This window comes from Tachypleus tridentatus, chromosome 10 (genome assembly GCF_004210375.1).
Source record: "Tachypleus tridentatus isolate NWPU-2018 chromosome 10, ASM421037v1, whole genome shotgun sequence".
In the NCBI taxonomy this organism is placed as follows: domain Eukaryota; kingdom Metazoa; phylum Arthropoda; class Merostomata; order Xiphosura; family Limulidae; genus Tachypleus; species Tachypleus tridentatus.
The window spans coordinates 22,318,129-22,334,793 of record NC_134834.1 but is presented as its reverse complement, the minus strand read 5'-3'; the positions used below and the strand labels follow the sequence as shown (position 1 = coordinate 22,334,793).

The 16,665-nt window shown below is 33.6% G+C and overlaps 1 protein-coding gene across 1 annotated transcript in view; it reads left to right on the top strand.

Annotated features, from left to right (window-relative positions):
* Window positions 1-748: 748 nt before the first annotated feature.
* The window catches only part of LOC143228870 (protein ROP-like), a 28,128-nt gene continuing 12,211 nt past the window's right edge, over window positions 749-16,665 (top strand). The window contains exons 1-8 of the mRNA XM_076460285.1: window positions 749-873; window positions 3,388-3,519; window positions 5,520-5,596; window positions 5,933-6,011; window positions 10,904-11,007; window positions 13,984-14,132; window positions 14,707-14,791; window positions 14,927-15,165. Coding sequence (XP_076316400.1) covers window positions 846-873; window positions 3,388-3,519; window positions 5,520-5,596; window positions 5,933-6,011; window positions 10,904-11,007; window positions 13,984-14,132; window positions 14,707-14,791; window positions 14,927-15,165 — 893 coding nt within the window. The 5' untranslated portion in view covers window positions 749-845. The remainder of the gene's footprint in view (window positions 874-3,387; window positions 3,520-5,519; window positions 5,597-5,932; window positions 6,012-10,903; window positions 11,008-13,983; window positions 14,133-14,706; window positions 14,792-14,926; window positions 15,166-16,665) is intronic.

Genomic DNA, 16,665 nt, shown 5'->3' with positions numbered 1-16,665 from the left:
ATCCGCGATCCTCAGATTACGAGTCGAGTGCCTTATCCACCTGGCCATGCTGGGCCAGGTAAGTAAATACGTATGTCTATTAACTGACATACCGTATGGTCAGGCATAAATTGAACTATTATGTTAAATTTTGGTTATTTTTTAAAATAAAAGGCAGTGAGTTTTTGGACAAGGCTCAGAGAAGAGCTGTTTGGATAATTATAGGTTTGTAGGAATTATCGTATGGAGATAGATTGAAATTTTTTGACATACAAAAAAAGAAAAAAGTTATTCTGTGTTAATTATAAACATTAAAATTTAATAATTTATGAGCCTTTCGGTGTTTCAGCGGTAATTTTAAGAGTTTATAACTCTGAAGATAGGGTTTTAATACCCGTTGTTGGCAGAATACAGACAGCCCATTATATAACTTTATTTTGAAATATCAGGTTTGCTATCAAAAGGTTTGGCCGAACATTAAATTAATGAAATACCATTTCATTGTATGCATGAATTCAAGATATTAGAATTTTTAATAAGTTTTAATATCTAATTAATTTAAATATAAGAACTCCAATGAATAAAAAAAAAAAAAAACATTTAACTACTAAACATGTTGGTGTATCATATTTTCTCAAAAAATTCATTTATTCAATATACATATAATGAAGAATATATCAAAGCATTTTAAATCGAATATAAACATTTAAATATATGAAGTAAACAGATGTGCCGGGGGAATTATTGGTTTTATTATTATTAGTGTCTTATTTTCTCACAATAACATTGGTGGCGGTGCTGTCATTTATCCACCTCTTTTCTCAGTCTGTCAAAGTAACATTCGAGAATTGCGTTTCGAAAACAAAATGGCATTGAAGTCACTTGTAGGCATGAGTAAGTTTCACTTTTGTAAATAAAATTTTCGCTTATTTAATTAATGGTAACCTATTTATCACTTAATTTGTTTTAAAGATACAGGAACAGTATTTGTTGGGATATGTGACTTAGTTCCGTGTTTGTAATTTTATACAGTCAGGAAATACAAATTAGAATTTCCGGCTCAGCTGCAGTACTGCTGTCTTTGCGCTTTAGATTTTCTCAGTCCAAAGAAGTTAGGTTAACATTTAAAACTTACTCTTGTCATGAAATTTAAATTAGATATTGTAAGAACTAAAATTATATATGATATTTCTTTTAGCCTATTATATTTATAGTGCTAGACGAACTTACAGGGATAAGTGGGGTGGGTTTGAACTAATTATTATTGTACAAGGCGCGAGAAGTGTCGGGTATAAATTAAGTTTGAAAATTAGGTAGTAGCAATTTGTAAAGAAAAAGTAGTACAACTTTAACAAAACATTTAAAGAGAACAAGGCACGTGTCCTCTCCTGTAAAATAAAAAGAAAAAAATTATTCAGAATATGTATATAATTGTTTTTTTAATTAATTAACAATTTCACAATACTTTGCCTCTCTCTGAAAAAAATTATGGATTGTCATGCTTTCAGCTTCAAGCAGTATCAGGCTCACAGATAAACTGATGATAAAAATGTTACCAAACAAGTATCCATGCTTTGACATTCTGGTCATCTTAATGTAGTTTTTGTTCACAAATCAAGTATGCACTCAGATGTGCTAGTAATTATGAAAAAGTATATGAGCCTCCAGTTTAGCAACTAAACTAAAACCCAGGTTGTTGTTCTTTTAGCTAGCAATTGAATTAAGTTGTAATATCAAGCAACATATCTTGTATTAGATAATAAAAACATTATCTCCAGCTAAGACGTATTTCTAACAGGATGGTTAGCCTTTGGAATAGGTTGCTTTAGCATTATTGGAAGTAATTTAAGGTTGTTTGAGGGAAGGCTTGATAAGTACCTGAGTAATTAGGTTGATACTGAGTTCTTTGTTTTAACTTTAGTGGATGTGGATAAACCAGTAAGTCCCTTGTTGTCAGTAAGTTTGATTTTTCATTGAGATTTTAACTCGTTTCCTCTGAAGTATGGAAGAATTAGAGGTGACCTGTTGTAGGTGTTTCTGGTTATTTGACAAACTCCCCTAGGAATATTAGAAAAAAAATATACAGAAATCTAAATCTAGGCTGTTTATTAAACAAGGAATTTTCTTTTATAGAGTTATGAACTACTAGAAAGATTTGCCAAATGATGTGTTTTGTTGGCTTCGGTGCACAAATGACCCTTTGCTGCATAGTTAAAGTTATCAGTTTATTTTTATTTCAGTCTAGCTTTCCAACTGTACAGAACATTTCATATTTGTAAACATGTAATTTGTATTTTGAAACATAATGTCACACATTGGACAAAATTTGAATGTCGTGTCAAGGTGAGAAAGGGAGTTTCATGCTAGCTCTTTTCAAATTAGTTGAGTTTATGGTAGAGGTTATTTTTTATCACTTCATTGAAAACCATCAAAAGTACCCATCCCAGTGTCAAAAAAAAATTATGAATTTAAATTATTTCGTGAACTTTAAGAAAGATAATTGTGTTGAATTCCTGGTTTCACTCAGAGCCAAAGCTCTGATCTAGTTTTATCACCTATTGCTAAAACGTAATTTTTGCATTTGAGTCATGCTAAGAACCACTCAAAAATAACATGCAGTAATTTTATCCGTTAAGTTATGTCATAGTTTGAAATGTTAATAATAGTATGATTAATTACTAACAGTTTACTGTAGAATATGTGGCTTACAAATAAACATTAGCATTAACATTATTCATGTCTGTTCTATTGTCATTTTGTAAGTGAATGTTGAGCTTTGTCTGCACATGTGGCTTTTCAAATACACATACTTTTGCAAAGAAGATTTGTTGATGATGTTTGACTACTCATTTTTGTTGGGCAAAGCCTAATACTAGACTTAGACACAAGCAGTTGGTAATAGCTGAAGTTTTTTGTTTGCTCGTGAAACGTAAACATGTGGAAACAACACTGAAAAGAATATTTTGTCACGTTATTCAGAGAGTCAAAACAAAACTTTAAAAATTAAACTATTATCATTATAAATTAGTTAGGTATAATAATTCGAGCAACAAAAATTCATTATAAAATACATAAAATTAGTATTATTAGATTTAAATCATCTGAACAAGTTCTTAAGATAAAGGTGTGAAAATATAGACTAAGAAATGTGTGGTGACAATTTAGCTAACATACAATCACTATTGACCTTACACTTGTCATCCTTTTTTTCAAAATACGTCAAAATTTCATTGACAGAATGTACAAAAATAATACTGTTTTACAGTAAGTTGACACAGTTAATACAAAATTCACGAATAACTACTGTCTCGTTTGGAAGTGATACTGAGGTAAAACAAATTTCCAGAGTTTGGAAATTGTTTGGTCATGTGCAATGTAAGTTTAATTATCGTATGTTTTCTTTTGTAGAAATTATGAGTGATGTCATCAAGGCAGTGAAAAAGAAAGGAGAATGGAAAGTTCTTGTGGTGGATCAGCTGAGCATGCGAATGATATCTGCTTGTTGTAAGATGCATGAGATAGCAGCGGAAGGAATAACAAGTATGTTATGAAACATTGCCAGGCTACGTAGTAATTCATATATGAATTTTGATTACTGATGTAAATACAGTAACTACAACATTGTGTGAAAACCTGAAAATTAGTTGTTTGACAAGGGTTGTTGGATTAACCATGTACATCTTTGAACAGTTGAGTGGTGATAAGAACTGTAAATTTGAATTTCTAATCTTGACAATCAGATTTGGCATTAACTGACAACAAGGCTAAGTTTTTTGTATGTCGCTATAAACTCTTAAACATTTGTGACAATCTGAGGAGTTTCAGAAGCTTTTCTTTGATTGTATTGGGGTATGTGGGTTAGTGCTCAACTCTCAACCAGTGGGTTACAGGTTTGAATTCCCATCACTGAACATGCTCACCATTTCAGGTGTGGGGACATTATATTGTAATGGTTAGTCATGCTGTTCATTGGTAAAATGGTATCCCTAAAGTTGGTGGGGGATAGTGTTGATTAGTTGTTCCCCCTCTTGTCTTTCACTACTAAATTAAGGATGACTAGTATAGACACCCCTTATGTAGCTTTGTGCAAAATTCAAAACAAATCAGACTTCCTTGTAATATTAATCTTAAGTAATTTTACAGAAAGACCTTAAATCTCAAGAAAAAAAAACTTTTTCCCTATATTATACATATCATGTCTTTTTATCAAAATTAACTTTAAGCAAGTAATAGCTGTATTTAAATGAACAGCTAGCTTAGCAAAAAAATTATGCAGAATTACATGTCTGGAAATTTCTTTTTCACTTCAATAAATATTAAAACAAAACTAGTATGTTATTTTCAACATTTTAATAGATTTTTATTAACAATACCAGAAGCACAAAGACCCTTAGGTAAGATATTGATTACCTTGATGAAGGTAGAGAATGTTCTCCTTTGTTTTGGTTGTTGTAAGTTCTTATAATCTGTAGCATTCTTAATTTTGAGAAGATTCTACATTTTGGTTGTAGAAACTGCTTTTCCTATGCTGCTTAATTTACACACAATTTTAAATTCACCAACTACTTTAAAGTAATGGGACATGGGACTGTGCATTTTAAATCACTCATGGTAATCAGTAAACACAAAAGTTATCATTGAACCACTCCTGACACCATTGATGATTATCTCAAACTGAGTCAAGTAACAAGTCTGTGCATGTCATCATAACCACTGTTGCTAAGGTAACATATGTTGGCATGTAATAACTTGCAGTTGTTGCAGGGCTTACTAAAGCACTGCACATTCCTGTACATCAGATGGACACCAGACAGGTCCAGCTTTAATAAGAATATTTTTTGACTTTGTTATGTGACCTTTTGTTGAAGCATTGCATTTAATGTTATCTGTTTATGTTTTTACCAGAATTTCATATTTTATTTTATATTCATCCAATAGTTTCTGTAAAAACAATGGAATTTTTTAAATCGGTACATCAAGAGTTCAGCTTGAATAGACATCTTGTATTTTGGGATTCATTTGCAATATTGATGGTGTTTTTGTGTATATTTTTTTGAATGGTTTCAATGTTATTACAGACCCTATAACCAACAAAGTCAAGGACCCACAAATAATTTTGTGAATAAAGAGTTGAAATACATATGGTTAGGTTAAACAGTGCTTTTCTTACACCTATCTGGCTTTAGAAACGTTATTTGATTATGGTACAAAACAGTGTTAAGAAAGGTTTAAAGCACTTTCTGATTAAGTTTCGATAAAAAAAAAAAAACCTTTGTATGGAAGATTCCATTCTTGGAAGATTCCATTCTTGTACAGCTTCCTTAAAATATATGTGCACTCCTTTTTGGTAGACATTAACATTTGAGATATGAATGAAATAGTCTTAGTATTTTAAAAATAATCCAAGAAAAAGTTTCCTTTATTTCTGAGATCTAGAAAATGACGTACATAGCTTGGATTTTTTTCGATAGGTTTCACAAGTGTACATTGTTATGAAATATAGTATTTTAGCATTCTAATAATTCCACTGTTTCATTCAGTTGTTGAAGACCTGTTCAAGAAACGAGAACCGTTACCAGATATGGAAGTGATATATTTGATCACACCAACTGATAAGGTAATTTTTTTTCTAAATAATACATAAAATGTGCTTTTATTGACAAAGACAGCAGTATCTTGTCTTAAGTTCAATACTAGGCAAGTGTAAAATTTGCATCAACTTTCATAACTTCAAATCAATGAATAGAAATACAAGATTTCTCAGCATCCTTCTTCAAAAACAATAAAGCAGTTAGGACATTGTTAAGAATATGTCTTGAACCTAACTACATCACTGGTCCTGCTGGGAATCACAGAAAGTCCTTACAGAATTTAAGATTTTTAATCTATGTTTGAACTGTGCAGTTCTTTAGATATTCTACATGTTTTGCAGTCTTTGTCTTTTATTTTTCAGTCTGTTCATGCTTTGATGGGTGATTTCCAGACACCAAGTAGACACATGTATCGCTGTGCACATGTTTTTTTTACTGAAGGTAGGAGAAAATCAATTACAAGTATTATTATGTGGTGAATATAGTATTAAGTTTTTGTCTGCTTTTTCTGTACTATGACTTATAAAGAAAACAGTCTCAACTTTGATAGTATTTATGTAGAATAAAAAAAAACTAATAAGTTTGATACTAAGATGTACATTATGTACACAGATTTTCTGTTTAATATTATGTAGTATCCAGAAGTCAAAACATAGAACACACAAGTATATGATCATCACAGTGTCAAGGATTTTGTTTATGAAAACATGAGTGGAATGTTAGTGAAATTGTAAAAACTAAAGTTAACCTGTGCATTTTTATTCTCACTAACATGCTAATTCAGCATACTCCTCGTGACGTGAATTAGTCGAGAATGAATTAGCATATGACATAATTAAGGTTTATTAGGTCAATAACTAGAAATATTGTGGTATAATAATTGTTTTTAATGTATTATATATACATGTATCAAATTACAAAAGAGTGGAATGTAACGACTAACATGTTAGTGTTTGTGAGATTAGACATTTTATGTCCTGATATCTAGAGCACTTTCCCAGTGAAGCAATAAGGTATGTATGAGAAGATAAATAGAGCAATAACTTTGTATTTTGACTGACCAATGATGTGTTATAAAGACCAAAACAGTGAGCTAAAACATGGTGATGACTATCTATATATATATATTTATTTTTTGTAGTTCAGATAAGAGGCCAAACCTTTCTTAAGCTAACATTTTAATTTAGTGTATCAGAACATGCTTATTCTAGAGTTATACAGAACTTGGGAAGGTAACTTAAATCATCTTCGGTGTCCAGTATAAACATAAATATGGCTGTGTCCACTGAACCATGTGTAAAAAGTGGTGTTTTCTAACAAGTATGAGTTCTAATGATATTCAGTTGTACAGAATTTTTGGAAAACTACTTATCCAAAAAGTAAAATTCTGCTTTCTAAAAAATATTGTTGCCCATTGTCATTTCACAAAATGCATGTAAAAGTGTAGAATGTAACTTTACTGGTTGTCCTTTTATTTAACACTGAACATGGTCAGTGATTTGTAATAAATAATTTTGCTTTATGAAATTAAAGAAAACAAATAGAAGCGAAAGTAATTCTGACCAATTTACATGGCAGAAATGAGTCCTTCCACTCTGTGTACATGAAGAAACCGAAATAATAACAATAAAGATTCAAACTACATCAGGACTTATGCACCAACAGATTTACAAAGAGTGTTGCATCTTACAGTATGTTCCTTCATTCATTAAGATTGTCAAATCTTACAAAATGTCCTTGTTAAGTCTCATTCTTGAAAAGTTCTCATGAACATTCTTGGAAGAAAATGTAGTCTGATGCTGCTGTTGACACTAAATATAAACATCTCTAACTTCAAGATGTTGTGAGTGCAGTGGCCTTGTTGACAAGCTACACACTTATTGAAAATAATGTGATAAAATTCCATGATAATTCAATATTCTCTGAATGGTCACTGTAAATTTATATCTGTAATGGCTATAATAATTTCTATATTGTAAATGCATAATGTTTTAGACACAGTACTGCTCGTTTTGGATTCCTGTATGTGGTGAGGAAACCTCCCAGAGAAGGTTTTGTTCTTTCAGTTTACTTCCTCTGGGAGCTAAACATCCACCCACATGTTTGTTGTGCGTGGCGACCAGTGAAGGGGAAGAGAGGATTCTGGTGGTTGAGGGGTCTCACCTAAATGCATCACTGGCCTTGAATTCCTGTAGACAAGTAGCCTTGAGGTTGTCATCTCCAGGGTCAATTGGCTGGTCCACTTTGACTAAGGTCAACCAAGTACAAACATTGGATGTTCTTAACAGGTGTTGTGTACATTGTGTCTGATGTTGGTGTTTGGGTATAGTGCTTACAAAACCTTGGCATTTCTGCATTGTCCTTGTTTGGCATTGTAGTGCATCCCCTTGTAAGGCTCCATGTTGAGTGAGGTCAGTGGGCACCAAAATATTCTTTCTTTGGTATAGATCCTATAAAAAAAATAAAATAGTGAAAACACAGACCACAGGTGAATGACCACATCTTGAAGATTTTGAACAGTAATCTTCAACTTTGACTCATTTTCTGATATTACATTCTTTATCAAACAAATCTTTAGGGCAAATGTCTCCCTTTTTGTTCATAAAGGACTAGAGGGGCTTGCTGGCTCTCCTCAGTCAGTCAAAAAACTATGTTCTGGGGACATCTTGGTGGAAATATCCATTCCAAAACACAGTGAACTCCTCTTGCATTTGAAGATCATTGGGGATATCCCCATTGAGGTTTCTCCCCATGCTACCTTGAATTCATCATAAGGAATTATTACTGAGAGGGATTTGAAGAACGTCCCAGAGTTGGAGATCCTCACTGGTTTCTCCACCCAAGGAGTTTCTGCAGTGAGGCGCATCTCCACTTGCAAAGATGGAATTATGATGCCAACCAATGTCCTAATTTTGACATTACATCACCATGTCCACTTACCACCATCAAGGCATCTAAATTGCAAGGTACAACCATATATTCCAAACCATCTCGGATATTTCCAATGTCAGAAGTTCGGTCACACAGAAATGTGATTCCTTGACATGTGCTCATTGTGGTGGCAAGGACCATGATACCTACGAGTGCAAAATGGGCCCTTGTTATGTTAATTGTAGTGTCTCTCGTCCATCTTGCTTTCATTCCTGCTCTTGGTGGGTGGAGGAAAAAGAGATACAGCATTTGAAAATGGTTCACAATATTTCTTATCCCGAGGTTCAAAAGTTACTGTCCACCACTCCATCTCTAATATTTGCTGCTATATGCTCCATGTCTCTGATAGAGTTGTTTTCAAACCACTTGAAGAATCTTTTGCTCTCCAGGGTTAAGAGAGTTGACAAGTCAACATCAGTACCTAACTCTATCACCACATTTCCTTCCACTTCCTTTGGCTTAGGCTGCTGGCATTTCCTCAGGTCCATCTTTTTCGGCACTGGGATGCAAATTAATTATTCGTTCACAACCTCAGTCACTGGAATCTTCATCTACTGACAGAGATCTGCCCATTCAATCCAGGGCAGGATCCATGGAAGTCAATAAACCTCTTTCTAATAAAGAGAAGATATGGTCAAAAAGAGAAGGGCTCTGTCCAGTTCTCCTCCACGTAAATAAAAATGGCCACATTGGTAGAGTGGAACTGTCAAGGTTTCTGTTCTAATTTAGATGACATCAAAGTGCTGATTGATTCTTATCGTCCTGTGTGTCTTTCCTCACAGAAACATTTTTGAAACCTGCTGATAGTCACTTTTCAACAGTTTTCTTTAAATTGCAATAACAGGTTGTGTGATGGATAAGTGCTTGGAGGTGTGGCATCACTGGTTGACCAGCACATGCCCGCTCTATCTTTGCCATTCAATACACCCTTGGAGGCCATAGCCATCCGTGTTTCCTTGGGTTGTACCATCACTGTCTGTTCTCTCTACTCTTTCTTCTGAAGAAACTCATGATCAATTGGACTTTGATGCTCTTATTAAACACTTATTTCCCTTTTTAATCCTGGAGTGGTGCTGATAATAATAGTAGGGATCATTCCATGGAGCGTATGCTCTCAGATCACACCCCTTCTCTCTCTTCAGTACTGATGTTCATACTTATTTTCATGCACCTAGTCAGTCTTTTACTGCTGTTGATCTCTGTCTGCTCTCCTTCACTTTTCCCTCACTTTTTTTTGGAGGGTTGACAGTGACCCATGGGGCAGTGATCATTTTCCTATCATTTTGAGAGAAACTGGATTTTTGAAGCCACCCAACCCACCTCCCTCGGTGGAAGCTGAACCAGGCCAAGTGGTCTTTCACTGTTCTCTCAGTACTTTATCCTGCTGTCATCTGTAAGCCATCATTAGATGACTGTGTTGCAGCAGTAGCTTAGTGTATTGTCCAAGCAGCTGCTCAGTCTATTCCTAAACCCTCAACTTGTTTTCCACAATATCCATTTCCATGGTGAAATCCTGCCTGCCAACATGGCACAGAAGGCTCGTGCACATGCTAGGCAAGAAAGCCAGAAGGAATCTTGGATTCAATTCACAACTTGCATCTTTTATACTTCCAGTTCCAAAGTCATATGAGACCAGATTTAGAAGGTCAGTGGGCAGTATACTTCCTGACCATCAGAGAGCAAAATTGAAAGGGAAGTAGAAGTATGCTTCCCACTGACCTACTTCATCCCCCACTTTCTTAGCCATCAAGACTCTGGCAGTCATCACCTCTTTCCTTTTTGGCAGATCATCTCTTTGAGTATAATTGCCCCTTCATGCTGATGGAACTCAAGTTTGCTCTTCATCAGTCTGGCAGTACATTACTTGGACCTGATGATATTCACTATAAGATGTTGCGCCATCTCTCTCTTGCCTCTCTTACTATTCTTCTGGTTGTTTTTAACTGGATCTGGTAGGAGAATGTTTTTCTTGACACTTGGCATCAGGCTATTGTCCTCCCTTTTTCTAAGACTGGGAAGGATCCCAAGATTCCTTCAATCTATCATCCAACTGCTTTGATGAGCTGTCTCTATAAGATCTTAGAGAGGATGGTTAATGCCAGTGTGGGTTTCAACAACAGCACTCCACCATGGACCACCTGATTCAACTTGAAATGTCAATCTGGAAAGTCTTTCTCAAGCAACAACATCTTGTTTCTGTTCTTTTTTTTACCTTGAGAAAGCTTATGATGCAATGTGGAGGTAAATGCCAACCAACCAGACACAGCATCAAGGTACTGGGGGGGATCCTTTTCTGTAACTTGATAAAATAATTCATACTGTATGTATGTTCAAAAACTTCTCTGATTTGTAAGGTGAGAAATATTTTTATTTATATAAGTTCTTTTTTTTTTTCCACACAGCATGTCCTGATGAACTGTTCAATGAATTATGCAAATCATCTTGTGCTAAAGTAATTAAAACTTTGAAGGAAATCAACATTGCATTCTTACCCTATGAATCACAAGTAGGTTTCATTGTTTTCATTCTTGTTTCTTAGCAACAAAACTTAAGAAATACATGTTCCCTGTTAAAGAAATAGATAATGCTGCTGCTAAATCATTTACGTTAGTGGAATACTGGGTATAAATGGTATCAAAAACTGTGTTTGAAAAATGTTTCATATTTTGTTGAGCAGTATTTTCCAAAGTGGGTGTCATGATGTATTAGGGTGCCACGTCATGCCCTCAAGAGGTGCGGCCATGTTTTTGAAAATTGCACAAAAGTTTTTTGGTTTTATTTATAGCTGTTATATTCAGTAACATAAAGTGTTTTTAAAGCTGCTCACCACTGTGTGGCATGCAAAAAAAATATCTTTATTTTTTTATGACGCAAAAAAGGTTTACCAACACAACCTTGTGTAGTGGCAGATAGAGTGGAGATCCAATATGCCAGTTGTATGCTCAACTCTGTGGGGTTGAATTACATTTGGTACTTAGTGTGTGTCATTATTCAAAAGTTTTAAAAGTGCTGTTATAGAAAATGGATTAAAATTGTTTGATAAATAATATAAAAACTTGATCACTTCGAACAGGTAGACCTGTCTTTTATCAAGTCTGTCAAAATTACTATTTTTGTGTTTTACTTTTTTTTCCTTCTAATTATTTAAGTGTACTTGTAGGATATTTTGATAAGTCATAAAATATTTTATTTCTCCTTCACACTGTCATTTTTCTATGACGTGCCCAGTAACGGGTAGTTGCAAACTCTCTCTTTGTTAACCTGAGCTGACCTAACAAGGTCGAAAAGCTGTTCTCTGTTTTATTAATAAAAGTGTTTATACCCATACCAACTGTCCTGAGATATATCTTTATTTCAAGTGGGTGTCTTGTCATCACAGACACATTAATTATTTAAAAGTTTTAACAAAATTGTGTTATTTTTCGGGAGAACTTGCCAATCTTAAGCCTAGAATGACAGTGTGGGTTCTCTTTAACCCCCTACTACCTGGTGTTAATAACTGAAAATTTAATGCTGTCATTCTAGGGTTATATATCTCAGTTGGTTAAAACAAACCCTGAGAGGTTTTGTTTTTTTCTGTTGGATATGTAAAGTTTAATGGCTGATACTTAAAATCAAGGTAGATGTGTTGCCATAGTGATCAGAGTTGTAACAGTATTTACCGTAATAGCTGTTTATATCTTTTTGAGTAAAAAGTTTTAAATGCATGGAAGTCAGAGGGAAACTCTTAAGAACCCACGAGTGAAAGCAAGCAAGAATATATGTGAACCGTGCTACATCTAATGCTAATGAAGCCATTAGCCCAATCAATACTGGAGAATTCGTCAGGCCTGCTTGAATCTGACTGACATGGTAGTGTTCTAGGCATTATGTGCACCATAGGTTTTCACAAACAGTGTGAACCAGGTTAAGCTAGTAAACTGTAATCATTGCTGTAGCTATGCAGACCAGGTTTACTGATGATATGTTTGGAGTATGGAATTCTGGTTTAGAATCACACAGATGTCCATGAAATCTTCAACAAAGTTCACACTTTCAACACCTGACAAACCACTTACATATTCCCATTCACACAAAAATGGCAAAATTTTCAGTAAACTTTCCACTAAAGTTCTTTGCCTCCATTACATTCTCAAGTTCCCTGTGATGAAAAAGATGTAAAATTAAGTTACGTCCATTACATAAGAATGTTATGTAATATTATAGGAGATAGATTTAAAGCAAAAAACAAATTTATAACCCTTCTACGCAAATATTGTCTAAAAAAACTACATGTAAAACATCATTATTGTAATTGTTGGACAGATTCTTTTGGATTATACGGTAAAAAATCCTAAATCCAGTCCACATAATAATAAGAGATCCATTTCTTCAATAATGTTTACTTATTTGTAGGCCTAACTTCAACAAATACTCTCCAACATACCAACTAGATGGATAACAAAGTAGACATTATAACTCTCTCTTTTAACCTTCTACCACTGAACTAAATAGTTTTTTAAATACTTATTTGCTTTTTTATATTTAAATAATTATACCAGTACCCTCCCTCCAGCAAACATCTAAATTTAAACTTTTGAAAAGAAAGGTATACAAAATTATTAAATTTGAGTAGAACAAAAACTATTACAGATTTTGTTTTCAAGGCACATAAACACATCAGTCACATATCTAATCAATTTCTGTCAATAGTATCGTACGTAACTAACAAAACTGCCACATCCATCTTTCATGCTAGACTAGTTGAAAACTAGGAATGTCAATTTGCTCTGTAATTACTAAGCCTAATTTATAAAGAAGCAATAAATGGCTGACAAATCAGTGGAAATCTACAGGTCTCGAATGTTATTTCTAGATAAAAACCATATGTTAAACTACTTTTAAACATGATCCATCATGCAAGTGTTCAGGTAAATACGTATGTTGTATGTAGGAGAGGGATTTGTATAACGATGCAGAAAAATTCAAGGAACAAATTTGAACTTCACTATTAGAATAAATTTAGACAAATATTGTGTTGGAAATCAAAAAAAATAGCCAAACCCTTGTTTAAAACATTTTTCATGAATGTTTTAAGAAGGTATACAGTGAAATTAAATAATTCTGATGTATGCGTTTCCTATTCTGTGGATGTAATTACCTAAATGTGAGACTCGAAAACCCAATTTTTTTTTTTAATTAATGTAGTAATAAACTTAAGTTAGCTTTCATGTTGAGGAAGAATACACACGTATATAGTGTTGAACAGCATTCCTAAGTGATATAAAATGATCATATAAATTCACTTTTAATGTTGTAGATAAATTGACTAGGCCATTTGCAACTATTATGAAAATCTGAACTTTTATATGTTTCAAGTTTTCACAAATGCATACTTAAGCCCCAGCATCTAATGAATTGTTTCTTGCAACTCACAAAGGTAGCTAATATATATATTTGTCTAGTATCTTGTAGGTTTTAACAGCTGGAACATTTTTATTAGGTGTTCTCTTTGGATACTCCTGAAACTTTTCAGTATTTCTACAACCCTGCAAGGGCTAGTCTTCGTTCTGCCAAGTTGGAGAGGATTGCTGAGCAAGTAGCAACCTTGTGTGCCACTTTAGGAGAGTATCCTTCAGTTCGATACAGAAGGTAATCAAGTTACGTATTTTCATGAAACTGGTATATAACTTTCCTGGCATGTGTTTAGAATAATTATCTTGTGTAATATGTACTACACAGGTATAAATTATTAAACAAGTTTTTAATTATTTCTTCACACTGATGTAATATCTAATCAACATCAACAGTAAGTTAATGTGTTGAGTAGTTGTCATGAGTTAAGCCTTCATTAACGTGTTATTTTTAAACAAAATTAAAATAACACATACACATAGTTGTTATTGTCTACTAATCTGTTTTATTTTTTATAATTCCTGCATGTATAACCTATGACCATTTATATAGGAACACATGATATGACTTAAGATTACATTTCATGCATGGGTAAAACATAAAACTATTTCAATGTTCCAATATCTTATCACATTGAAAATAGCAAGGTTAAATGTTGTGCAGTTTAAAATAACCTTCCTATACATGCTTTATTATAACCAATATCATTTAGGCTGTGTGCTTTGATACGTAAACTGCTAAACTCAGCGTCTTAAAATATTTCAAAGTACTTACTGTCTGATCTTTATTCATTCTTTATATGACTTTTCAGTGACTTCGATCGTAATGTTGAACTTTCCCAGCTCATTCAACAGAAACTTGATGCCTACAAAGCTGATGAGCCTACAATGGGGGAAGTAAGTTACGTTTGTAAGTAGTACACTGCAAAGAAAGAGCTAACAGTTTTGACTTTACATAATAGATAATACATAAGGTTTGTGCATTAGTTAGTTTATTTTTAAGGACTTGAAAGATTTGAAATTTTTACCCAGGGACCTGAGAAGATGAGATCACAACTGCTTATCCTTGACCGTGGTTTTGATTGTGTTTCCCCTCTTCTCCATGAGCTAACATTTCAGGCCATGGCTTATGATCTCTTACCAATTGAAAATGACGTATACAAGTTTGAGGCTTCTTCTGGTCACGACGTTAGAGAAAAAGAGGTTCTTCTTGACGAAAATGACGAAATCTGGTCCGAGCTCCGTCATCAGCACATCGCTGTTGTTTCTCAGTAAGTATTCACGTTAATCCAGTATTTCCTGATTGGTAGAAATGCCTTCATGGTTGTCATTTGTGTATGAAATTAGTGAATGTTTTAAAAACGGTTTAAATCACTTGAAAAGGTCGTCAAGAGCTAAAACGTGAATATCATTGCACTACTGAACTAGCATTTGCCTGATTATAAAGACTTGAATGATATAATTATATGAGTAATTTTTTCAAGTTTTTTTTTTTTTGGTTAATTTAATCATCTTGTTAGAAAAAAGATACAAATGTTTGAAACTGTCTGGATTACTGGTGTTATGACTCTTCAACATTAAGTCTCTATGACTTCAGAAAACTTGGGACAGTTTCCCAAACTTAAAACCCTGAACATATGGGTGTGGTTCATATGATTGGCCTTCAGTATGTACTAATGAAAATATACTGTAAATCTGAATGTAATAAGTATATCTTCAAGACATGTAATAAAGTTTTAGTGAACATTACAAATCTTGTACAAAGGATCAGCTTTTCTAAGTGAAATATTTTTATTAACGATTGACTGAATTCATGAAACTTTTACTGACGAAGTTAGAATGAAAGGGGATTTCAATGCTAAGAACTAAAATAATTATTTTCATTTGACAACTTTGTTTCATTTGCATGTCCTTCATAACCTATTAAATGAATGTTTTTTTTTTTTTTTTCTTTTTGTAAATCACACTTTGTTCCCCTTTTCTAACTGTAGTGAAATAATCAGTGTATAGGAAAAGTTGAAAAACATTAAATAAAATCAGTGGTACCTTTTTTTACACATTGATTGTTGGTTGTAACAGCCAATCACAATTATCCTAACACCCTCAACTTCTAATATTTTCACATTGCTTTATTTTATCTTTATAGCTTCCTTGTTGTGCAGTAGGTGGTTGGGTAGATGCATGTTGATAACTTCCCTACAGTAGGTGGTTGGGTAGATGCACGTTGATAACTTCCCTACAGTAGGTAGTTGGGTAGATGCACGTTGATAACTTCCCTACAGTAGGTAGTTGGGTAGATGCACGTTGATAGCTTCCCTACAGTAGGTGGTTGGGTAGATGCACGTTGATAACTTCCCTACAGTAGGTGGTTGGGTAGATGCACGTTGATAACTTCCCTACAGTAGGTGGTTGTGTAGATGCACATTAAATGGCAAAATATAAAACATTATCCAAAAACTCTTTCTGTTCATTTATGAAACTCTAAAGGTTATGCAGATGAAGTAGAGAAACCATAAGAAGAAACAAAGTATTTTTATTCTTAATATGACAGTATCACCTTTCACTCAGACTGACATTAGAAACTTATATTTAGTAGAAATATTTTATTAAAAACTTTGATTTCTTCTGCACAACAGAATGTTGATGTTTATTGAAAGCTTGCCACATTGTAAATTATAGTAACAGTATCAATAGTTTCATAGTTCCAAAATTGGTCGAATCAACCAACTTTGTTCTGATGAGGTTCAAGAGAATGACTAAGTAATATCACA